The sequence below is a fragment of the Clinocottus analis genome, unplaced genomic scaffold (genome assembly GCF_023055335.1).
Source record: "Clinocottus analis isolate CAN_PGR_092001 unplaced genomic scaffold, fCliAna1.0.p SCAF_6, whole genome shotgun sequence".
Lineage (NCBI taxonomy): Eukaryota > Metazoa > Chordata > Actinopteri > Perciformes > Cottidae > Clinocottus > Clinocottus analis.
Window position 1 is genome coordinate 15,967,284 of NW_027176218.1, and position 26,706 is coordinate 15,993,989.

At 43.8% G+C, this 26,706-nt stretch overlaps 1 protein-coding gene across 4 annotated transcripts; it reads right to left on the minus strand.

The window, feature by feature from the left end:
* Nucleotides 1-1,611: 1,611 nt before the first annotated feature.
* LOC137804185 (zinc finger protein 536-like) lies at nt 1,612-25,826 on the minus strand. 4 transcript variants are annotated; one of them, XM_068603266.1, is made up of 5 exons: nt 25,534-25,826; nt 14,395-16,227; nt 8,181-9,092; nt 4,390-4,427; nt 1,796-1,947 (listed from the first exon to the last, which is right to left on the minus strand). In XM_068603266.1, the coding sequence occupies exons 2-5, from the start codon at nt 16,022-16,024 to the stop codon at nt 1,888-1,890; spliced, it is 2,640 nt and encodes an 879-aa protein (XP_068459367.1). In that variant the 5' UTR covers nt 16,025-16,227; nt 25,534-25,826; the 3' UTR covers nt 1,796-1,887. The 4 variants fall into 4 exon arrangements, with proteins under 4 accessions (XP_068459365.1, XP_068459367.1, XP_068459368.1 ...); XM_068603268.1 differs by having other exon boundaries at nt 1,901-1,947; nt 8,173-9,092; XM_068603264.1 differs by lacking the exon at nt 4,390-4,427 and having other exon boundaries at nt 1,612-1,947.
* Between the last annotated feature and the right edge of the window lie 880 nt (nt 25,827-26,706).

Genomic DNA, 26,706 nt, shown 5'->3' on the forward strand with positions numbered 1-26,706 from the left:
TGTTGGAGGGGCACAAGTGACAGAATTTCCACAACGCTGTGAGTTTTTTGGAACATTTCTTCAAATCGTCACGAAACTCGGTGCCCTTGGTCAACTCGCAGGCTGGTCTGGTCTGGCCTGATCTGGCCCGGCGTGGCGCTGAAAAAACTATTGACAGGTATGACAGGTCTCCGATTAGCCAGTCAGCTGGAGGCCCAGACCTTGTCACCTGTCAGCCAGAGAGATGAAGAGTCGAGCGAGCAGATGAAGAGGAGGAGGATGAAGAGGGCAGGGAGAGAAAGTGAGGGTGAAACGAGAGGAGAGAAAGAAACGGTGGCAGTGGCGTGGTAGCTGACGGCGTACACAAAAACACATGAAGCAGCGATAAAACCGCATGTATATCAGGCCTGAGTCACCTGCCGAAGTGTTTGTCGAGCAGTCCATTACAAAAACCAGAGGGTTTGAGGATGACAAACGTGTACCCAAAGAATCTGTGATTGGATCGGGGATTAAGGGGCTGGCGTGTCTCTGAAGGGAAACAGGGACGAGACGAGCGGACACAGAGTGGTAGAAAGAGAGCGAGATGGACGGGATGGAAAGGGGACAGTAAACGAATGTCAGACTGCCCAGGCAGGGAGACAGAGTGGCAGAGTGGGTGGGCTTTGACAGACACATCTCACACAGGCTGACAGCTCCGTCAATAGCCCCAGGATGGCCACCCTGATTGACAGCTAGCAGGTGGCGCTTGAATGGAGTTGTCAGGCCGACTGTCAGTCAAAGTCACAACGCTGTGGCTACAAGGCCCCGGCTGAACAGGCACACAGCTGCCCAAGGTGATCTCTGGGTGTACAGGCAGGCTTTTGGCACAGGAGGCTGAGGCAGCTCAGATCATGCTAAAATTACCATACACGGCAGTGGCAGCACACAATAGCCGTGTTGATTGGGCCTATTTTTTTTTTTTTTACTAGTGGGCAGATCTGGTACATACACACATGGCTGGTTCCACTCAATTTACAAAAAAACGTAAGAAAAAAAGGATTTGAATGTACTATCGATGCATCTCTGCAGTTTTTCCATTTCCTTGGTTCCCCTTAATTGAGCATTGTTCCAGCACGAGGGCATGAAGCATAGGAGTTAATGGGCAATAATTATATGTGAGAGAGGCTTTCTCCCTGGAGTGGAATCCAGAACAAATGGAAGCTCCGATGTGCAACATTCTACTTCATTACATCTGCTGCGATTAAAGCCCGAACATCTGGCACCGTATCCTGACAGATAGACAAGACTTCTGGACTGGAAGGGAAATCGAGCGATATTTACAAAAATGTAACACAGGGTATTTACTGGATGAAAGAACAAGTGCTTTGGGCAGGCACGGTACATTCTCCCTATCGGACAAGTGTTGAACTGATAGATGCGTGTAAACACAAGTAAATCGTTTGGACAATTCTGACAAAATGAACGGCACTAAATACCCTCGCTACACTTTCACATCACAACGGACTTTATTATTATTATAGGCAGCTTCTTTGCTACAGATAAATACGTACTGTTGCTCTTCAAGTAAACACTGGAATGTACATCAAGGTTGGTTGTTAACTCTTTTTTCTTTTTTTTCTTCTTCTTTTTTTTTTTTTTTTTTTTTTTTTACAATTTCAATCATTCGAACCCCTTTGAGGTGAAGCTAAAACAATAATCATAAATGTCTGTTTCTGCTGTTGCCGTGACAACGTCAAGTCCCACAAAGTGATGTCATGCCGATCTGGTCTCTTCCTGGCGCGAGATTATCTCCCGTGATGCTCTGAGGCAATCTGGAGGGCCTCTGGGGCGTGTGCGAGCGCCGGAGGCGGCGGTCGGGGTAGAGGCTGTTGTCAAAGGGCTTGCGGTGGACACAGAGGACGTGGGTCTTCAGGTTGCCCTTCTGGGAGGCGCTGTAGGGGCAGTACCTGCACTGGAATGGCTTCCGAGCTGGGAAAGACAGAGAAGGCAGATTTATTACAGTTGCAGAGCTCAAACCTTCTCCCAGCTGACCACTGAGCGCCTGTCAGATGAAAAAACAGACCAACAGCTCTGGCCCAAAACAAAACAGTCAGTGAAGTTTTGTAGTACTGCAGGGTGCTGATCAAGGAGACGCTTTGTGAAAATGAGCGCGGTGAGATTGAGTCTTCTGGATATTAAATATCATTTCTGACAGGTCATGTTTTCCAGTTGTCTGGACCAGATGTTAGTGAGAAGTTCAACTTGAACTGAGCCTCTAAAATGGAGAAGAAAATAACGCTACACAGACACATTGGTGTTTCAATGGGGCTCAAACAAGTTCCCTATTAGTTACAGTGGCCTAGAGTCACTGTGGGTTTGTAGAAAAATGTTCAAATAAAGTAACAGTCTAAAAATGTGTTCTCATAACACTGTGACACATCATGGGCTGACAGGTTTTTTCTTATGAAAGCAAGTTCTAAGTCATTGTAACATATTTCCTGCTCACAACAAACACACACACACACACACACACACACACACACACACACACACACACACACACACAAATAAACACACACAAGTGTTGAGTTGAGGAATGACAGACGTCTGCAGCTGGGAGGCAAGGCATGCCAAAACTTCCTGTCTGTCCCCCTCTTTAGCGCCCGCTACACAACTCCGCTACAAATGATGTAAATCTACACGACAAAGTACGGAGTATACCTTTAAGACACAAACAACAAAGCATACCGTTAATAGCTTCCAGAAGTTTACGTGACCTCAATAAAAATCAGCACGACACCAAAGCCCGAAGGTGGAGCTGGGATCAAAACAAAAACTGTGCTGGATGACTCATTTACCTGTCTACCTCGACAGTCATGTGTCCTTGTTCACTGCTGTGCTATTTCTGAGATGTTACTTCATATAATGACTTTCTCTTTTCCCCTCTGTCTAACACTTTAATGTGTTTCTCTGTGATTCATGGTTACAGTAAACCATTATGTGCTGATGTCATTCGACATCACTTCCCAAAAACTGAGGGCTGTCTCAGCCTTTTCACCCCGCCCTCGCCTCTTCCTCTCTATCATGCTCCTCATCAGAGCAGAGACAGCTGTACGCAGCTGAACACTCACTTTCACATCTACATAAAAAAGGTGTTTTTGGGGGGGAAAGTGGGAAAACTCACAGACGGTGTGAGCAATAAAAGGTAATGCTCCATCTGTTGGTGTATAATAACCTGATGGCCGTAAAGGACACACACAGGCATTCACACACCAGTCAGAGAGGATAAGGCCTGACACATCTGAATATCATCAGGATGGCACAGAGGGCTGTGTGTGTGTGTGTGTGTGTGTGTGTGTGTGTGTGTGTGTGTGTGTGTGTGTGTGTGTGTGTGTGTGTGTGTGTGTGTGTGTGTGTGTGTGTGTGTGTGTTTAGGAGTAGTCTTATTGAGGGAGGAAGGGGGAGCTGCCTGGGAGGATCAATTGTAAAATAAAAGCTTTGTTAAAATCCAGGTAAGCGCAGTTTGTGGTGTTAAACTCAACTGTCTCTTTTTCAAGCCTCAAATAATGGAAGTGGGGAAAACAGGACATTTTCTGGACAGAAAAAAAAGTACATTTCTGATTCTGTGCATCTTTTATTCTCATGTATTAAATTTGCCGTCATGAAAAATATATATATATAGGGAGCAGAAAAATCCCACGTTCCCAAATTTTACACATCCATTGTAACGTGAGAGACTAAAGTGATTTACCTCAATCTTGTTAAAATCTTGTAAATGCACTCAGACGATGTGACCAATCCCGGAGCCCATTACACTTTCATAAAGTCAGTTAATAATAAGCCAAAAGGTCTCACGTTTGCATCAGTCGCTTGTTGCCCTGCTTGTCACCCCCCTCGCCTTTCTTTCTCTCCCCCATCGTCTCTCTGGGTCTGCTGTTCTTTCTTCCCTCCCACCAGAGGAGAGGGGAGGTCCAAGAGAGGGCAACCTCCAAATAAGTTCCATTAATCACAGGCCACAGTCTAATGTAACTAATATTTTACAATTAGAGAAGACAGCAGTGGGCTCAGAGCCATCCATCTCTTCACCACATGATCCTCCATTCATAGGCTCGAGCCACAGTTTCAGACCAGCCACACACACACAAATACAAATACACGCACACACCACACACACACACACACCTACACACACATACACATACACATACACACAAGCGGATGCACAAAATAGACTGGACAGGAAATGAGAGGGGTGGAATTGTGTGGTGTTGAGAGAAAGAGTGAAGGAAGAACAGAATGAGTGATTACTGACTTTGACTCTGTGTAATACTGACATTGGATTGTATTAAGGGACATTTCTGGTTTATTACAAATTGGGTCTTGTGTAATTTTGGCCATCATTTGCATCTGTTATGATAACATTATACTCACCAGAGTTATTGCTGAGATCTGGGAACACGGCAACATCACTATAACGAAGTCAGACAAGAAACACGGGCAGTCAGACAGATTGTAAACAAGCTAACAGTACAGCCAGATTATCTTTGGAAAATCACAGGAAACTTGCACAACTGCAGCATGTATGCTCGGTCAAAGATGAACCAGGAAGTCATAAACTGTGATGGATGTTTAACAACTGACAGTTTGGGTTGTATTTCCATCCTTCACCTTAGTCTCTTCAAGAAGTTAAGCTAACCTCTGAGTTTGTTTGAAAACCGTATAACCATTTGACCACTTGTGTTTCTTGCCTCCTTAAACGTCTTTTTAGCAAATAAAATGTCCAGTATGTAGCTTTCTGTAAAAACCATGGAGTACCAATTTACTTCTCAGGTTCATGTACCGATTTAACAAAGGAGATATAATGCATTTTTTAGTGAGCGTAAGAGGTGCTAACAGGCAGATTTCTTTAACTTCAGACAGAGCTAGGCTTCCTGTTTCCAGCTTTATGCTAGCTATGCTAACCTTCCTCTGGCTGTAGTTTCATGTTTAATGTATACAATATCAGGGTGGCGTCTTCTTATTTCACTGTAAACAAGAAAATTAAAAAAGCATATATTCCAAAATGTCAAACTATTCCTTTCGGTACAAGTTAGTAGCTGTCTCTTGCCATAAGTAGAGCTGTGACTGTCCTCCCAATATTGTGTTACTAAACAAAATGTATCAGGAGCACAGTAGCAGGCTGTAAACATCTGGTTAGACTATATTCTACAAATTTGAGGTTTTCAAAGTACGTTCCGAACACTTTCAGTGAAAAAGAAGAAAATCATACATTCGCTATTACATTAGTTGTCAAAAGAAGATCACATAGAATGTGTGTGATTTGGTTAAAGAGATAGTTCAGAGATACTGAGGTTTTGAGGATTTTACCTGTTTTTCCCAGTAGAAAAAAAGCCTTGGGACCGACCTCTTTTCATATATTTTGCGTAATCAGAAGTCATGTCAAACAGTAATATTGGGCTATCTTTGCTTAATTGTTGAGTGTTTATGGGATCAAATACCATAATCATGACCCCATAGGCATCCAGGGGTTGAGACTAGCCCACAGTCTAAGACTTTGAAACCCCTTGCTTTAAACATATATTTACTGATTGCACATGTTGGATGTTCATTTCAAAATTTCCAATTTTAGTTTGGTATTGGCATTCAAACTCAAATATTGTATAGTCACTATATAAATGTAATACCATAACCTACTTACTTTAGTGCATATATGCGTTAGCTTTTACACATGTATATGTTTGCACCTGTACGCATGAATTCCCGCATGTGTGTGTGTGTGTGTGTGTGTGTGTGTGTGTGTGTGTGTGTGTGTGTGTGTGTGTGTGTGTGTGTGTGTGTGTGCGTGCGTGTGTGTCTGCGGTGAGAGTGTGTTGTGGTTGTGTGTCATAGGCTGAGATAATGACCATGATGACAGTGGCGGGGCCGACGGGGGCCAGAGGAGCTGAATGGTGACGGATGACAGAGGGCTGAGCTCTGATGGCACACAGACAGTGAGTGATGACTGCACATCCTTCCCAATGCTCCACCCTTCATTATCTCTATGGGGAGAAGCACGGCACAAAGGCTGGCCGCGCTGCCCTCTCGCTGCCCTCAAACGACATCTGCTCATGGAGACAGCCGCACTACCGCTCCTCTTTCACCTCGCTGTCGCTCCATCTATCTCCATCTATGGTGATCTTTCTCACTCCTTTTCTCTTTCCTTTTTCTCTCTTTCTCTGTCAACCTCTCCACGGAGGGTATGCAGAGGTCAGACAATGAGGTAATGACTCACCCCTTTCAACCTTTCAAATCAGGGCCTTTTCTTCCTCTCTGTCCTCCGTTGTTCTTTCATTCTTAATCCTTTCTTTATCGATCTTCTCATATTCTCTTGTTCTCATGCGTCTGAGAGGCCTGATCTGATGTTGCAGGAGACACAGCTGGTTTATTTTCCTGGTTAACTGGTTTAAAGTTAAATACACCTTGAGGCACCCGTGGCGCCAGATGACTGTGTTCTCAAAAATAGTTGCCCTATTTGTGCCTGTGAATAATGAAAGCATGCCATAATACCTGGTTCAGAAACATTTAGAGGTTTTACCGCAGCTTAACCGTTAGAGTGGTAAATGTTGCCATCTAGTGGTTTAGTCAAAGCAGTGCAGGAGATGAGCGTTTTTGTTTAACACACAAGGGAGGGCTCAGTGAGACTAATGAGCATGCAGACAGGTTCAACCAGAGGTCACCATCTGGCCAATTACCACTGCTGGCACATTGGAGCCGACCTGAACTGTCATCACAAACACATCACTCCATGTCCAAACTGCCCGGCAATATGTCACCATGCCACTCGACGTGCCATACAGTATGGAGAGGATGGGGGCAACAGGAGACAGCCCCGTGACAAAGCCACCTGGTCAGCGCTGCAGACAGGACAGCCTGCCGGGCCACCTGCTTAGTTCAGTTTTTAGAGGACACTCAATGGACTCTCAATGTCAGTTACTCATCTCAGTGTCCAGTTTGACTGACAGGTGTTTAATGTGTCAATGACATCTTCCTCCTCAGGGAGAGAGACAAATATGGAGGATCAATCTGCAGCAAACCAAAGGGATGCTTGAAATAACTCAAAGCAAGAAAAATAATACATTGGTCAGATTGCTTCGAAACACAAGCAATGGTCACAGAATAATTTGTGGTACGAGGTCAAAGAAAATGCTTTCAAAATGTAACTTGTCGCTAGATTTTTAAAGGAATTTGAACTGTGAAGTTTCTCAATGCCGATCTGTTTTTGTGTAATTCAAGCAATTCCATATGCGATAAAAGCAAGAAAGAAACAAGAACAGTGCGATGGCCATGACAGGAGTTGAAGGAGAGGGGCGCTTTTCGACATATTATTATAACCATCTGTACAATCAAAAGGAAAACTACATCTTGCTGTTCGAATCATAAAGAAAGGGAACAGATGTTAATCCCTAATGGAGTTGACAGGCACTTTCCTGTCTTTCACATGAACATATTGAGTTTCTGAATAAGAGGGGGATCAGAGGGAAGGTGTATCATGTTGCACTCATAATACATGCATATCAAAGACCCCAGCTGTTGGATTCCCTCTCTTGAGAGACAGCATTATTAAATCTGCACTCAGCGAGCATATCACACCAGCACAAGACTTTAAGCCTCTCCATCAGTGAGCTTCCATTGGTTTGGGTGATTTGTAACCTATCACACAAGGAGATTATATCATCCTTTAAAGTGTAGGGTAATCAGTGCCACACACCTGTGTCTTCTTTGGTCCTCATTTGAGATCAGAGATACAAAATGTAGAAAAAAAAAGAAAAAAAAGGTGAAGTGCTATATGTATAAAGGAGGTGTGTTGTTTGTAATTGGCTTGATTTTTTCACACACTCACACTCACTCTTTACACTTCCTGTCAGGTGATGATGGTGGAGATACTGACAAAAACTTTTTTTTTGTTAAATCATCCTTGGGTTGACAATGTCACGCGTGGTAGTCAGCCATTTATATTTAGAAACAAGTAAGCCAACTGTAATGTTGTCATATGGCCATCTGCAGTGGTCTATCACATTCGGATGGGGTGGTACAATGCGTTTACAAGGAGATAACCAGATTTCTTTTTAAAGCGCAAAGACCAGCTTGTGTCCACTAGATGGCAGTAGATGCCTTCGAAGACCTAAGGCCGCTCGGGCTTAATCTTGATAACAGTGACAGGTGAATTTAACATACATGCTCACCTGATGCAACATCCTTCTCCATGTTCCCAACGTCGTTCAGACCGCCTTTGTGTGCGCTCAGGCTCCCCTGGGATCTGAAGAAGGAGAGCAGGCCGCCCTGGTGCTGGACTTGATCCGCCTGTCCTGGAGTCAAGTTCTCCAGAGAGGAGATGGGAGATTCAGACACAGCTCTGCCCCAACGTCCGGGCTTGTCGTGCTTCTTCTCTCCAGGACTCTGGAAATCAGCCTGCCCCTGCTCCTCAGGCTCGAGGATAGTACTTTTCAGCATCTTCCACTTGGCATCATTTTCGTCCCCCCTCCCGAGCTCTGATTTCTCGAATTCACCTTCACCGTCGTGACCTGTGGAGCCGGCGTTCTGTGCGTTCATCTCTTCTCTTGTTCCCTGCACCAAAAGGTCACACTGATATGCAGGTTTTACGCCAAGTTCAGCTGCAGCGTTAGAGTAACTTTGTAGCCGGCGGGTAATGGAGGAGGAGAGTCCATTACTGAAAACCCCAGACATCTGGACCAATACAGCCGGAGACATGCCTGAATGAGACATGACAGAATCTGGCCGGACAGACAAATCTAAAGGCTCATACTGGGACTTCCTGGTCTGAGCAGATAAAGAGCCCTCGACACTTGCTTCTTTGTCAGTGAGGTCAGGCTGCTTGTTGATGAGCAGGGCGTTTTCACCATGGCTCTCCAGACCAAGATAGTGGGCTGGGCTCCAGTCTTCCCTGGATCTGGGTCTGAGTTTGGGGTTGGGGTTGGGGCTGGAGCTGCTGCTGCTGCTGGTGGGCTGCAGTGGAGAAGAAAGATCCCTGCTGTTTTGCCAGTGGGGGAAGTGGTAGCGATCCAGATGGAAGCCAAGGGAGGCTGTCTGTGCAGCGGCGTAGTCGCTGGAGAGTGGACACCTGTAGACTTTCTCACCTAACACAGAAAAAAGCAGCAAAGACACAACACAATCCAAATCAAATTAGGAAACTGTGTGTTTATGAGTCATACTGAGCACTCTGTTCTGAGAAAAGTATGTACCAACAACCGTTGTCTAAACATGAAAAATGTTGCAATCCCACACCAGGCTGAGTTGAATGATTTAAGCGCTGCCCTGCAGTAAATCAAGCTTGTAATCAGCTTTCAGCTCCAGTGATCCATCATTTTACAGTATGGACGCCACCACCATGTGCAATAAATACACCCAAAGATGTTAACACCAAACAAGATTCTTCCAGAAATAATAAACAGTCAAATTCAAAGCAAGTAGAACAAGGCAGATGTCGCAGACAAGAACCTCATTCCATCAAAACCAGTAAGTGGGTTCCCCAGTCAAAAATAACGAAGTCCAACATGTGAGCAGTTCTGATTAACCGCACCATGTACTGTGGCTGAGTTTATTTTTGCTTCATACTTGTGAAGAATTGTGTGTTGGAGCCATAATTCAAAAAGTACAAAGTGTATTATTGTGGAGAATGACAAGGGGTAATTTTTCTCCTTTTAGCCGATGAAAAATATCCATCTGGAAACACGATTTGATCCTGCTCACCATAACTTTTAATTAAAGGTAATTTAAATGTCTTCTTCCCTCTGTTTACCTACAGTTTAATCATTATAGCTATCAAAGAAACTCCCTCCAGGGTTAAACACACTCCCTGTGACCATTTTGAGTTAGTGATTGTCTGAGACCTCAGCCTTGCACTGTCTTTAAACAGCCCAGCTGTTTCGCTGCCATTCCAATTACAGTAAAAGTCATCCGACGCCATTAAGCCACAAATATTGGCAGTTTATTGCCCAACACTCTCCTGGCATTTGAAGGTCAGGTCATACATTATACTGTGTCTTTTAGGGATGCGTCTGGGATTGGGAGATAAACCCACCACCATTAATTTAATTCTATGCATAGTGATGCCTTATTGTTCTTCTAATATCTGAGTTACAACAGTGATCCATCCCCACCAGAGAAATATCAATTTCATAAACCTCAAGATTTGACCCTGAGGTAATTCTCTGAGGTAAATCCAGATCTAATGATCTGTAGTTGTTACTTCACTTTGTTTCCAACAGTAATAGAAAAAAAACACCTTTGTGAGGTGACTGGCAGTAAAAGGAGGGCTGGTTTTGACTTTTTGACTTTTCAAACGTACAAAAACCATAAAATAAAGCCCACATATTACCTAAATAATAGCTGAACCTAATGAAATTGAAAGATCACTGCTGAAATGGCAAATCCATGCCCCTGAACTGAAGGCAGTCACCTCTGCTTGCACTGTTTGTGTGTCTACAGTGAGTACAGTGTGTTTGATTTGATGTGTGTGTGTGTGTGTGTGTGTGTGTGTGTGTGTGTGTGTGTGTGTTGAATGCGCGTGCCGACGTGCGTGCCTGTGTGAGAGCGGGAAAGAGACTTCAACGGTGCCACACCCTTGTCTCCAGTAAGAAATTTAAAAAAAAAATCCAAACAGCTTAATGGAACTCATGTCAGACACGCCATACATCTCAATTATTCTGTGGCTTGAATTACGATGACATTACCGGCCAGCTTTGGATCTAGAAAACATATATCTGACCTCATCTTTCAGTGTGGACCTTCCTAAACCCATTTACCAGCCGACATGAGAGCTGTAAAACAATACAAAGAGGGAAGACTCTGTCTATTTCTTCTCTTCATTTGGACGGGTGCCATCTTTGTGATTGCTTGGTTCATGCTAACTTAATCAGTTTAAGATTTACTTACACTGCCGAGGCTCACATTATGTGAGGGGAGTAATTTTAGAGCTTAGATTTATCAACCAAAACTCCAATTACTGCATCATTACAAACCCCAGCCTCTCTCACCTAACACAGAGCAACTAATGAAGTGATGCGTATGAGTTATCCGCCCTTACTGGATGTGAAAGGCAGAGGAGAAAGGTAAATAAATTAATTAATAAATTCCTCAAGTGAGCCCTGTCTATGGAAAAAAAAAAAAACCTGCAGCTGGGCTTGGACAAGTGATTCATTTCATATGGAAATAAGCTTTAAGATTTACAACCATACATCACCGTCAATGCAATCACAGGCTCACATATATGCTTACATAGGCATTTGGCAGTTGTATTGTAGATTTCAAACTCTATATAGAGTCAGGTTTTGGCTCTTTCTATATATGCAATCAAGCACCTGAAATGCAAAGCAGAGATACATGGTGGCTGGTTTGGTTTAAGATGAAACAGAGTGAGGGAGAGAGGGAGAGGGAGTAACACACAAGACTGGTGAGAAAAACAGGGGCACCAGATGTTCTTTGATGTTTATAATAGCATATATTATTAATATTAATTAGACCACATAGTCAATGACGCATTTGGGACGTTTCCAAGTCAATTAAGCCAAATGGCATTCAGGAGATGGTGGAACAATATTTCAAGGCAGGTGTTCAGAACTCCCTGGGTAAATCTTTTTATCTGCATGCTAGGAAAACAAGCATTTTGAGCTTAATTTGAGCCTCATATCTGCAATAATAATTAAAAAGAGGATTAAAAGACAGAAGTGAGAGGGAGACAGAAAAGCCAACAGGTAATCAGTTTCAACAAACCAGTCAGACAGGCTGTGATCTCTGAGTAAGAGCTGAATTTGTTGAGCAAGACGCAGGGCCGAGTTAGATAAGGACCCGTTTGGTTAAAAGATGCTTTTACTGTCAGCAATCACAAAGAATAGACGGATGTAACTGGAACAGTCAAGTGGAAAGTGACACTCTGTAGCAGCTTGCTTTATCTGTGTTTCTGGGTAAACCACTGCTCACATTACCAGTCACAGCTTTACAGACGCTTATCATTTCTTAGCTGTAGCGCTTGCAGTGAAATAAGTTTAAAAGCAAGGAAAAAGTGACAAAACACATGTGGGGACAACATCATTACATGGTGTCTGCTCATTGACCTTAAGGTTAAGAGTATTGAATGGGACTAATTAATAACTGTCAGAGCATTTTATGTTTGTTAAGCATGTTTTTATTCTGAGCAGGAATCTAACTGGTCCAATGTAGGTCAGAGGCCTGAAGCGTGCACCCTTCATTAGTTTATCATTTTAAGAAGAGTCGTTAGTCTTATACTCAGATTATAATTAAAGTCAAAGTGCATTTTCAAATCAGTCCTGGTGAGATATCGAGAGGAGTAATTCCTGACACACGCCTTCCATTGAAATCAAAATGCAATTTCTAATTTCAAATGCTGGGCTTCTGTAGTTAAAAATCTAAATCCAGCACAGTATCTGGAATGTATCGAGCAAAGACGCCGTCTCTCACACTGACAGCCATGACTGTACTATATTTGCTATCCATATTGAGAACATCAATAACTTCATGACCACCATAGGCTGACTATGAATAATGCAGCCAGTAATTCTGGACTAATCAATGTTCCTCAAGCTGAACATCTGGCAGTGGTAATTCTTCCTCAGCATCTCTGCTCTCCTGAATTAGAAAACACTCACTCTCTCCCTCTCTCTTCCTCCACGTCCAACCATCGAGGCAGACAGACTTGATCAGTTACAACCCCCCACCTCCGAAAAAACTTATCCCTGTTATTAAACCCTCATCAAGTGGTGCGTGTTCTCCATATGTGTAGGATTTACCTATCTGTCCCGCAGCAGACCTGTGTGTTGAGCCAGGGCCAGCAGCGTGTGATTGTGTTAATTAATCTGTCATTGTGAGCGCAGGGAGCAGCTGCAGAGGTCTCTGGGATATATTGTCAGAGCTAAACAATGCGGTGCTAAGCCCCCAGAGTGAGTCTACCATTACACAAGACTAAGAACAGAGAGGAGAGGAGGAGAGGGGGAGCGAGAGCCTGCCGGATCCATCATTGACTAAAGCAATGACGCCTGACCTTTACAATGAATTAGTTTCCATGCTTAATATTGACTGAAATTAGAGTCTGATACTGAATGTGCCATCCCAGAACTGTGTGCACTCAAATCCTCAGCTAGCCCGCTATCATAAATGTTTCTGGAAGTGACACCGTATGGTCTTGGAGATAGGGGAGAAGAGGGAAAGTAAAAACAACAGAGCTTGAATATGTTTCTTAAAGAGCAACCAGAGAGGGATTTGGCCATAAACGGCGAGCATTTACATGTAAATATGCAGATACCAGTATGTGTCTACAATATGGAAAACAAAACATCTAATGAGATTAGACCTGATCCATTTATCTCTGCTATACGGCCATCATTTAAGAGGATGCTGGATCAAATCCCACAAGAGCGCGGCAGACTTGGACGTACATAACAGCAGCACTCCAGTGGAAATTAACCACGGCCGTAAGCTGATGAAGAAACAGAACAAAAGTTTGGATTTATTTTTCTTCTCTTAACAACGCTGTTATAGCAGTAATTTAGGCTCATGATAACATGTTAGCAGGATGCCATGACAAGAAAGACATTTACCCAGAGAGCCGAATCATCCAAATCACCAGGTGGAACAGAAGACTATCAATAAAAATACCAGGTGGTAGATCAAATCATAAAAATCACTGGGTGGTATATATCAAATCATTAAAAACACCAGATGGCATGCATTAACATCTTGTGCCCCCGTAGGCAAGGGGTGGGGATGTGACGGATATAAAATAGAGGGTACTAATTATCCCTACAATTCAACATGATGCCATTATCTTTTAAAGGAAGACAAAGTCCTTGCGGATGACAGTAATATCTGTGGTGGTGTCGCTGACCCTGCGCTTCATGTCCACCTACACCAAGTGGGAAGAAAGACGAGGCCACAGCTGTCACTTTGCTACTATCTTTCCATTTTAAAATGAAAACATACAGACAAGATTATGAAATGCACAGATTGTATCCTTTGTTGTGATATTCGAAGATGATTTAAAGACCTGAGAAACTGTGGTTCAATATGTTAATAAGGCAAGACAAACTGTTCTGGTTCGAATCCGGGTGACGAAGGCTTTCTCCCTGCATGTCCTCTCCGCGTCTCTACAGTCAATTAAAGTTGAAAATGTCCAAAGAATAAAGTTACAAATTGAAATAAAGTTTAGAAAAATTAAATAAATAAGAGTTGAAACCGAAGCAACAGAAGAAGAAATATTCATATGATGTCAAGCTCCATAAACACCGGATCTCAGGGTTCCCATAATGCAATTGATACAGTGTCATTCAATCAACCCTAAAAATATATATATTTCATATACATTATCCTGCTATCCTCACATGTATCGGAAACGTCAGAAAACGGAGCTTTCCATGACTGAATTACCTGTAGCCGGAGAAGAAGATTGCGGTCGATGCTCGAGGCCGCTGCCAGAGTGGGAGCTCCCCGTCTCTGTGACGATGTCTTTCTGCCCCTGCCGGCTCGCGCCGCCTGGGCTCCCGGGTCTGCTGATGACCTTAGCGTCCGGGTCGCCGAGACACACTTTTCCGTCGTCTACAGGAAGACATCTCTCGGGCAGGTAGGAGGAGCTCTGCTGCTGGTCTTTAAGACCGAACATTTGCTGTTCAACGGGCAGCCCTGGTGTCATGATCTGCCACCCTGAGTAGCTGCTGCTGCTGCTGCTGCTGCTGTTGAGTGCATCTCTGTTAGACATGACCTTCTGCAGATAGTCCATGCCAGTGGAGCTCAGTGGAGGGTGGAGATGATTTAAACCCAGTAAGGAGGAGCTCTCTGCATCTGTCAGAGGGCCTGGACCTGAGGAAATCATCCTCCCCAACATCTCCCTCACCTTCATGTCAACGCCAGCTGTGGCAAGCAGCTGGTTATACTCTTGATGGTCGGCTCGCTCAGCCGTGAGGAACCTGTTGTGAATGCGGGTGATGTACTGTGAGTAGAGGTTGCTCTGGTGGTCTTGTGCCAGGTTCTCCATGTTAACGGAGGACTCGTGTTCAGCAGGGAGGTTGCGCTTGGCGGCCAGCTTGTTTAGGTGGACCTTCATGTGGTTCTTGAGAAACCAGGGTTCTTTGAACCGACGGCCGCAGATCTGACAGCAGTGCTCAAAAGAGTCCTTGTGTTTCCTCATGTGACCCTTCAGGAACCAGGCCTGGCTGAATGTCTGGCCGCACACCTCGCAGGGGAATTCGCCAGCGGGCCTCTTCTTGTCGCCGGTCCCCGTGGCGGGCCTCTGCCCTGACCCCGAATCAGCAGTTATATGCGTTGTCTCAACGTGGCCGATGAGCTCCTCCTCCTGTGAGGCCGCAAACTCGCACAAGGTGCATTTATAGGGTTTATGTAGAATCCTGATGTGGCGCTCAAGCTCCTGCTGCTTCCTGAACTTTCCCTTGCAGAATGAGCAGCGGAAGCCGACGGGCTGGGCCTGGATGGGATCATCATGGGTGGGAGTCACTGTCGGAGAAGTGGATGTGTGTGGCTGGCTCTCTGCAGCACTCGAGATGGTTACGAACGGGGGCTGTAGTGGGAGAGTCTGTAACAGTTGTGGCTTTTGAAGTTGGTTTATATTGGATGTTTGCTGTTGGCCGATATGACCAGCCCGCGTCTGCCTGTCCCTTATTATTGCCCTTTCCTCAAGCTCGTGAAGCAATCTATTTTCCTCCCTAATTCGCCCACGGCCTTTACCCAGAATGCCTTGCTTGTGAGTACGGAGGTGTATCTTCAGGTTGCCCTTCTGGGCAGCCCTGTGGTCGCAATACGGGCACTTGAAGGGCTTCTCGCCGGTGTGTGTGCGCATGTGAAGCGACAGAATGCTGTTGAAGCGGAAGCGCTTCCCACACAACGGGCAGGGATACTTCCTGTTCTTCCGACTGTCATCCTGGGTGGAATTGACCTGGGAGACGATGCTTTGATTGGTGACTCTCAAGAACTGGGAAAGCTCCGCTCTCCCGTTCATGCTGCTGAGAATTCTTGCATCCATGATTTGATTGGCCAGAAGCGCCATCTGGCTCCTAATTGGGTGGGTGGACGGGGTAATGAAGCTGTCCTTTCAGGCACTGGCTGATGTTACAGTATGGTGGTCAGGGGTGTGTATGTGGGACGATCGGAAGGTTACCAGCGAACTGCTGACTGTTTGCACTTATTCAGTTGAAACAGGATGTGAACTCATGCTGTTCAGATGAAATGTCTGTTTGTTGTAGCCCAGATCTAAAAAGAAAGCAAAGGGAACATAAGGTTATTCTAATTCTGCCAAAACAAATACATTATTCAAAAACACAAAAACTTCCAGCTCAAAAAGATCAAGAACACGTGAGTATAATGTAAGAGGGGCTCTGAGCTGTCAATTAACGATGTAAATATGTACTTTTGCAGCTGCTGTATAATGCCAGTGATGCACCACAAATAGGTCAGGAAATGGAGCAAAGTAAGTTCTGACTCTCGTCATCCTGTCTTAATGTATACTTGTGGTTTTAGATTATTGTTAGAGACTGTGAAAATGCTGATTAAGTCTAACCACAAAGGCTTTCTCAACAAATATCTCATCTTTACTAAAAGGGTAAGGTGAGAATCTTTGTCTTGATCTCATTTTGTACTGACACACAATACTAAGGCAGCACAAACATCAAAGACTGCTTCTACTTGCCCTTCCTTTGCATTTCACAAATCTGCGCTTAAAAAAAAAAAGATTAAAGTTAAGCTTTTTCAGCAGGTCTATTGCATATTTGAATAAAACCTTTACCCGGATAATTATGTCACAGGAGTACTAAGGGAAATAAACAACTTGATGATGCAAAAATGCTAACTAAAGTTAAAGGAAGAACATTCAAATGGAAAGCTAAAATATGCTTCACTTCTCCCCCGCCAAGCTTCCCTCTTTTTTCCTTTTCTTTTTTTGATTCAACTGCAGCAGCAAAACAAAGCTTCAAATTCACATCGCGCTACAATGGTAGAGGTCACATAAGCGAGCCCTGCACAGCTCTAGTGCAGCACCAAAGGGCACAGAACAAAGCCTGCACTGTCCACACTGAATTAACACAGGCTTACATCATCCTGGACTGCAACCTCAGTCAGTCATGAAAATGATGTACACAAAACCACACAGATAAAAAGCTGGCAGGCTGGCAGCAGTAGTTGGTGTGAGCAGCGTGTCTGCTCTGAGCTGCAGAGAATCAATGTAACCTGCTATTGGCTTAATCATATCTGACAGGGGGAAAAAGTAAGTAAATTGAATTATAATACAGTAGATCCACTTCATATTCCTTAACTATTCCTGAGCACCAAAACAAAGGGAGGAGCAAAGGATGCCCCCCCCTTCCCTCCCCGGCCTCCCACTCCCAAGGATTACGGTCATTTCAGCTATTATCGCATTTGAATCTATTAATGTCATTACTGTACCGGAGCCTTGGATGTGTAATATTGTACAGTGTATCCAATTTGACGGCTGCATGCGATCGATAATGATTGATCAAGCTAAACTTCAAATGGCTATGCATCTGCAGCATCAAATAACTTGGACTATTGAATAGTTGTGTGTGCACTTCTTTTATTAAAGTAACGTAAGAACCAGCAACCATTCCTTCTCCACAACATTAAGAGCCTGGTTTATTAGAACTGAAAAGTGTGAACACGAGAACAGTGAGGTGTTTTGTTTTGTCTTATTTGTCGTTATTGTGTAAAGCAGCGATGCGCCAATCTGGCTTTTTCAGCCCCGACAGTGATACCTGGACGTCGCGTATCGGAGATACAGAGAACTGATCCAATACCAGCATTTAATTAATTAATAATGCTGTAAGCCTCACTGAGCAGAAGTGACTGGGATCATTATTGTGCGTGTTTGGCAACACAAAGCTCAAAAGCTTTGCTTTATCAACTTTGTAAAACATTTAACAAATAAATGCAAAGATATACATTTACTGAATTGTTTATTAGCACAATAATTAACCAGCTACTTTGCAAAACATATTTAAAATGAACATAAATTACAATCCAAGTAGCTATTTTTTTGAAAGAGCAACACATTCCAGGATATAAATATATAGTATAAAGTATATCAAATTGAATTGAACTGATTAGCTTTGTTTCTCCGTCAGAGTGCAGATTGAGATATTAGACTGTTCAAGTCTGATATCGGCTCAGTATCGGTTTATTGTGTAAGAGACGCTCCTGCTTGTAGTCACTGTACATAGTACACAGACTTCACCAGGCCTGACATTATTTTATCATGCTATCTGTTGATTCTGTGTGTTTTAGTTTCTCTCTTCTCTTTATGTAGTGCAAAGTTTTTTCACCGCTTTTATCGATTAAATTTCCAACGCTTTTATTCCCGACATCTGTGCTTTTAAAAACTGCCTGCCTGGGGAAAACAGATGAAAATTACCCTGGCATACCTTCAGAAATGTTATTAATATGCTTTATTCCAGTCAAATAAAGTAATAAACTTAACTATTAAGGAATGCATGTGTGCTCTTCCTTAACTGTGGCAAAGGCCGGTTCAATGAGAACATGAAAGAGGCACTTAACAAAAGAGCAACCCAAAACTAAACACAACCTGAATCAAAGACGACTACTAGATTTAATGTAAATAAAGGCTTTCAAGATAAAATATCTGACAGCGAGTCTGAGCCACCTGCTGCTGCTGCTGCTGCCTATGGTCCATAGCAACCTGAATCAGTCATGAAAATATACCAAACCAAACAGATAAAGAGCTCGCGTGCCTGCAGCCATGGCTGGTGTGAGCAGCCTGTCTGCTCTGCACTGAGATCAATGTAAGGAAACGGGCCTGACCTAATCATATCTGACAGGGAGAAAGTGAGCAGAGGATATTAGCATACACCAGATCCACTTCATATTTGTTAAAGTGGTATTCTTCTGATTAACTAAGCATAAGACAGAGGCATAAAACCTTCATCGCATGCGTGTGTGTGGGCACGCGAGCGCGCGTGTGCGTGTGTGTGTGTGTGTGTGTGTGTGTACTAGGTTATGGAGGAATTGTTGGAGTGGGATGCAGGACCATCAGGTGTTTCTCCGTCAGAGTGCAGATTGAGAGAGGCTTGATTGTTATTAAGCATCGTGTCACAGTAGCACCTCTTAGGTGTGGCCACGCGTACACGAAAAAGGAGCAGGTGTGATTTAGCACAGCCAATAAAAGAAGGAAAAAAAAAGTGACACATACACAATTAAACCAGGAATGGGAGCTGTGCATTCTGGATGATTTCGGATACGACAATATCAAACATGGTTCCAGTTATTTTTACTGCAGTCAGACTAAGGACTCTGTATTTCAGTATTTAATCTACAGGAGGGTGGAAGTGTAATCTTTTCACTTTGTAGTTGCAGCATATTGTCAGCTAGGATGGATGGGCAATATTGTAAATCCATGGAGCGGTGACAGTGGAATGAAATTTATAGATCAGAAGTGCATATTTCATATTTCTTTTTAACAGCAGTTAAAAAGCATTAATAATTTATGTGGATGGTTAAGCTGAAAGCTGAATGCACCACAGATTGCTGCATGAGCCTGCAACCAACAGTTTTAGTGATCCATCTAATATAACCTGAAATAAAGATTATCTATAAGGGAGGAGGAAACACAAGTGGGCATTCTGGACATACATCCCACATCATACATCACATGAAAGTCAGGTGCTATACATGTATTGCTTTTCTTTTTTATTGCACATAACAGGATTATACTAGAGTGGCAATCTCCCGTGACATGGGAGAGCAAAATCCTGAAATATTCTGGTGTTCAGATGATCAGAAAACAGAAAGGCTGTTTATTTTTGATGAATTAAAGTTGAGCTTGTTGGCTAACTAAGAAGACAAGATGAGAAATTCAACTAGTATTTCTCCTGATTTCTCTCGTCATGCGTGGCTGTATGCATGACAAACTATTGACACACATTACCCTCACACTTCATACAGTGTGCGTGGTGTGTTGAGGTCACCGATTATTTGTGGTGTTTCTGCCTACTTCTAAATCACATAACAAGAGCCTTCCTGCGCATTCCTGGAATTCTCTGACTATCCCAGTTCCCATCTGACAACATTTTCATTCATTCATACGGAGCAGGCGCATGTGCACGCAGTTAAAGTCCCATGCCATGCATTATGCCCTCTGTGTCTCGCTTCAACCCACGCGCCCACCCACCAAATCAGCCAGCCAACCATCCTGTGGACTGCCCTGTCAGGGGATGAAGAGCCAGAACAAGGGAGAGGGCAGTGGTAACACAGCTGCCCACCATGACCTGTACAAAAGATAGCACCCATATACTTTCTGACAGCCAGATTAATGAAACCCTATAGGAGCTTCTCTGTAGGCCCCCCAAAAGCCTGACGGAGACAGAATAGTCTAACCAGCACCATTCATTACTGCGGGAGTACAGAGCACAGAAAGAGCACACACAGCACTGACAAACTAGCTCCTTGTGAGTAATAGCTAAAGAACTCATAAAGGAATACATACACATTTGTTGTGGATGCAGTAAATCTATGCCACTCCTTTTACAACTATCAAAAATCTGGCTCGTGCCCTGTAAAAATAAATCTGGCGTGCATGTGGTGCAGCGGTGATGTGATGTTATTTGGGAGTCAGCTATTTCACATGTTTAGTGAAAGGGGGCTTTCGATTCATTCTGTGTATTCATTCACTAATGCAGATTGGAGGCATTGAAGGCAACTCATGGAAAACAAGTTGCTCTGGCAACATTCTTAAAGCTGCAGAGCATAAAAACTGCATGTCTGCTTAGTGGTGACCAGCTGTGTTTGCACCTGTATGAGTTGGTGGACAACATTGATCAACTTTCCCGACAGTCTCTCAGATGGGAAACTGTTTATAAATCACATTCATGCAAACAAAAAAGATGTGAGAATGTCCTCATGTAAAGTCCTGTGTCCTAAGCTTATTACTGTGTGTGTGTGTGTGTGTGTGTGTGTCATATATAACATGTGTATGCACAAGCTTCCCCCGATGCTTTCAATGGAGTTCACAGACAGCGCGCAGCGAAGAAATATCAACAATGTCTCCTCAACTCGTCCCCCTCATGCCCATGCAAATGCACCGCATGCTGTCTCTTTTTCTCATACACACACACGCACACACACGCACAGACACACACACACGCACACACACGCACGCATACGCAGGCATGTGCATATAGAATGTATTTTAAATCACTAATGTGTAAACAGTTGCTCTTGTTTGCACAGACCACCTGTTCTTTCTGGACACAAACAAAGCTTTGGCGTACGACGGGGTGTGTTAACAGTGTGGGGTGCGTAAGGGATGCCTTGCACAAGAGAAGCCTATCCACATGGTGTAGCTGCATCAGATGGTTGAGCCCGCAGGACGGCAGCCAGCTCTAACAGAACTCACGCAGATCTCAAAGAATGGAGCTTCTTCAGTCCGCAACGTACTGACATGTTTTGCTTTCTTGAAGAGTACACCCCCCCCCCACCAATACATACACTTACACACACACACACACACACACACACACACACATCCCTGGTGCAAGGAAAGCATCCAATGCCACCACATCATTTAAAGAGGAAGCATATTGTTGTTTGTACATTGTCTTATGCGTTGCTCAGTATTTGCAAAGAGATGGCAAAAATGGAGGAAAAACTAGATGTGTCTACTTTCAGTTGCTAAAGCACTTGGAGGCACTAAAACAAAAGTCATTAAACGAGTCATCACAAAATCCCAGCAGGAGTCTGGTAATGCCACTTACAGTATCTCATTAAGCTATGGCATCTACAGGAGAAAAAAAAACTGACAAACAAAGAGCATAATCCAAGGCACATTAACTGGGCTGATAATTCAATGAACTCTCATTTGGCAGCCATCTTGGCCTTATGATGGTCTTTTTTTCAGCCGCAGCAGCAGAGCACAGACCCCTCGTGAAGTTCCTGCCTCTCTTTCTCACACACGCACGCGCACGCACACACACAAACACACACACACACACACACACACATATAGATATTTCTCCTCTCGATCCCTCTCTCTCTCTCTCTCTTTCTCGCTCTCTCCCTCTCTCTCCCTCTCTCTCTCTGTGTCTCTCTCCCGCGCTCTCTAAAACAACAAAACATCCACCATTAGACAACGGGGTTCCAGCGTAATTAGAAAATGACTTCCTTTGCAATCCTAGCTAAGTAGTTTACACACTGTAATTACAGGGACAAAATCATCTTTTCATCATTTCACTGATTGAGCTCATCAACCCAGTGGGATCCCAGGACTGTGCTCAGGCAACATCTGGGCTAAGAGAATTAGCCCTTAGTTTAGCAGGCCTTACACAGTGGCAAGCAACGCAGCATGAACACCGGACATGGCCGTGGCACACGCCTCTAATTGAGACAGTTTTTTGGACGGTGCGTCGGATTGGGTGTTAGATCACAGGCCTTATCCAACAGCCCTCGCTCACCAGAGCGTTCATCGGTCACTCCTTTCAATACAATAGGACACAATTCCGGAGGAGGGCAAGGTCACTGCGCAGTAACTGTCTCTATTTCCCACACTTTCAAAAATGCCGTATCAAACTCGCACTCCCTCTTCAGCGCGCTCCTACTTGTGAATTGAAGCGTTGAAGATTGACCTTGGTGCACAACAACACGCCTTTTCACGGGGCACTCTTCTTTACTCTAATTCTCGGCGTGCCCTCAGCCTTGACTTTCTAACAAACACATGTGGTCGCGGAGTTGAAGGTGAAGTGCTTTCGTTTCGTCTCTGTCCTGTGGAAGGGCTCTGACTCTGTGTGTTGGCAACAGAGGCAAGTGTTTAATGTGGCAGCTGTTAGCCTCGTGGATTTTCACTAATCACTCTCTCCTGATTACTCTGATGAGTGTATGATGCTCTTAAATAATCAACCCGCAATGAAAAAAAAAAAAAGAAAAATAATTATCATCATCTCCCTAAGTAGTGCAGCTGCACCCGCCTGCAATAATTACAACTAGAACAGGGCGCCTTCTCTCGTCACTTACAACCACTTATTATTAAAGATAACGCTAATTGGTGCAGTGGTGGGCGACAATTCTTCATGGGGTTCATCGTAAAAAGCCAAACCTTGAAAGTTATGGCACATTAGAGGTCTTAAAGCCAAGGTACGGTATTAAACATTGCATGCTGAGACATGCCGATAATCTGAGCCAGGGGAGTAGTAGACGTCCTATCAGTAGCCCCTTGGTTGCCTCCCTGTCTTGCCCTCACTCCACCCTTCCCCCACTCCTGGTATCAGCCTGGCAGACACAATTAACATTTTCATAAAAACAATTCCCTGCCTCCAATAGTCCAATGTAATTTGTTTTCCATCTCTGTTCATTAATCATTGTTTAAATCGGTGAGCCATCCCCTCCACTCTGCCATCTGCACTCAGCTGTGTTACAGATATGACACCTTCCCCCTTAATGGGAGCTGACAGCCAAGAGAGGAGGCCTGTGGAAAATAGCTTCCTGCATGTGCACTTCCACCTCACATACTGCCAGCAGGTGAGAGAGGGGGATTTAATGGGTTCTGATTAATCTCAAAGGCAAACAACATTATACACTACAATATCATACAGGATGCAACACTACAGTACATACACATGCGGCACGGCAGTATGAAAAGTGAGCGGCGCTACAGCGGCTACAATAAATAGACCAAAAACTCGTGCAGACATTCTTTAAAACAATGGCGACGCATTCCACATTTTGTCGAAGTTGTCGACTGTTTTTTTTTTTTTTTTCTTCTCCTCTAGTTAAATTAGTGCAGTGTTCCTACAATATGCTATTGTTTTCCTGGAATTGGGAGCAAGGATATTAATTATTCACTGTTGTGTTCTCATATGAGGGGGCTATGCTTTTCACCGTATTGCCTCATAGCTCAAATACTTAAGGCCATGGTACTCGGGCAAATTTCATGAGGCAACATCAGAGATATTATTATCACAAGGCAGACACTTAGGAGATTAAAAGTTTCCTGAAGAGTTCTCAGTGATTGGAAAGGTTCAGATTTTTCTCTGATAAGATTTCAAAGTTCCAGGATTTCTGCGGCCCGCATGGGAGAGACAAATCAAATAACTTTTGCCTCTTTTTTCCTCTCTTTCCTTTCAAGGGATTTTAAGCCTAAATCTAGGTTAGCTTAGGCATTTTTCGGGGGGAGAAAATCCTACTCAATGTGGTGGTGAGAGGGTGCCAAAAAGTTCATCTGGCCTGTTGATTTCAGCGTGGATTACAGATATTCAAATCATGAGCCTCATGTTCAAACAAGTGCCTCTATCAGGGGAGAAAGTTGCCAAGCAGAGCTTTGTCATGTAAGCTGTATGAATTTACTGCAGCATAATGAGAAAACGGCTGTGGCGCTACATTAAATACAGTTTCATCCACTCACCCTCCCTCTCTCTAATTTCCTCTCAGTTACGATGGTAATAATTTCAGTCTCCAAACAGGCTATACAGGTTGTTTTTTTTAGTGTCACCTGAACACACACAGGTACACCATTTTTCATCAGGAATTGTGTCACAGCGCACACATGGTCCCAGTTACAAAACGCTTCAGACAGACGCCCCAACTCTTTTTGGGGTGTTTCTAACAAGGACAGCCGCAGCCGCAGTAAATGATGTGTATATTCAAAGCTGAATATTTCATGTTGATTGATCGAACTGACTGCCACCCACCTGCTCCTCCTCCTGTCCCACCGGAGCTGGCATGAGGAGAATTCAGTAATTGAGAAGAGCAGAGCATGCTCTCGCTTTGCTCACATATGACAGATGGGGCATCATCGCTTCAAAGGAGAGCATTTGGAAACAGGAGGAAGGAGGGGGGCAGAGGGTAAAGGGGGGGGGGGGGGGGCTTTGGAAGTAGCCGTGCCACTCTGTACAGGTGACAGTAAAAAAAATTTAAAAAAAATTAAAAGGAAAAAAGGTGACATTATCTAAAACATGACCACTCAAAAATATGGTTACAGATGTAAACGGTGTAACTTTCAATTTAAATGAATTGAGCCAAACAGCCACATTGCAACATGCAGACACCATGCATCATTATTCTCAGTCACACACAACTTCATCAGCCCATATTTTGTATGAGGTCCGGTGTAGCTAAACATTTATAATTTCTTAATTGTTGGAATTGATGGCTCTCAATAAGCCTATCATTAAATATAAAAATGGAATTAAAAACAAACGTTGTGGCTAAATATGACATGAATAGAAGGTCGTAATAAAACACAATAAACAGAACGTGTTCACGGTCCCGTGTACACACAACATATGAAGCAGTAAACACACACGTTTGCTCTTTTCTTCTTCTAATGTTTCCGGTAACATATCGAATTGTCGCCTCTCCGCCCTCGCCGTTTACTTACTTTTTCACCCCTACAAAAAAAAAAAAAAAAAAAAAAAAAAAAAGAGCTAACAGTGGCAGCTGAGGGAAACGCATCTGTATCAGAATCCGACACGTCAGAAACTTAAACTGACTCACTTTTCGCACATTAGGCCGCGTGGGTCCATCAGCATCGCTGGTTTCTCTTACCTGGGCAGCGCGTGGAGGCGCGGAGGACTCGGGGTGACAGCTGGAGTTCAGCGGAGAGTGATGTGGAGCTGGATGACTGAGTGCTGACTGACGGACTGGTCGCTTCACACGCTTTATCACAGACGCCCAGCACACACTCACACACACATACACACACACACACACACGCACACACACAGACAGTCGGGACCCGGATTCCCCTCTTTTGAACCGCAGCCTCCTCTCTCGACCCGTCAAACCCGTCTGAACGCTCTCGCCAGACGAACGCAGCGGTGCAGCTTTGCTCTGTAGTATTTCCAGTTGAAGAAAGAGGTAATGAAATCTTATCAAAATTACTCGGGATACTTCGACATGTCCCGAAGCCGTATGTCTCCCTCATCTGGCCGCTGGTGTGTAAGTGTAACAGACTGACTGGCACCGTGCGTAAAATGTGCTCCGCCGTCTCCCGGACGCAGACCCCATCACTCCTTCTCCTGACTGAGACGAGATGCGTGCACTTAAAAGTATTACGCGGTGTTATGCATGTCACATTTGGTAAGGTGATTTAGTACTTTTATACTCTTTGGAAACTTCGAGGCGTGATGGGTTCGCCTGTAACGGTGTTATGAGCGAGGCTTGTGCTCTTTATAGGCAGACATATTATGCAGATTTTTTTTACACAAGCTGATCCCGTGTGTTGTGTATTGCACGGGCTTGTTGTTTATGTAACCAAGCGGTGTGTTTGGCATGTTGTGTCCGCGAAGAAAGGATGGCTTAATATCGGTGATTCAGCATTTTCTTTGGTAAATGGCTCTATTAAGGAAGCTTAATTGGATGTGTGTAACATCTATCACATTTTTACATTGCTGCTGACCTTCATGGAGATTCCCCTTCAACAGAGTGAAGAGTTTCCTTACTGGGAATAAGTGAATACATATTTATCTCAGAAAAACATTCTCAGATGTAATCAGAAATAAAGAGAATAAATAAAAAACATTAGAAGGCAACAGTTCCTTGGTTTGGAGTCGTGGTTTATTGGGGCAGCAGGAGCTTCTTCTGGTTTTCCTTGTATTGGAATGTAAAGCACAGGTTGTTGAGCCGTCCACCTACAGTATATTTCAAAGGTTATATCATGTTTGAAGCTTCAATGAATAGTTATTTCACACTATTCTCAATTAATTAACTGATTCTTTG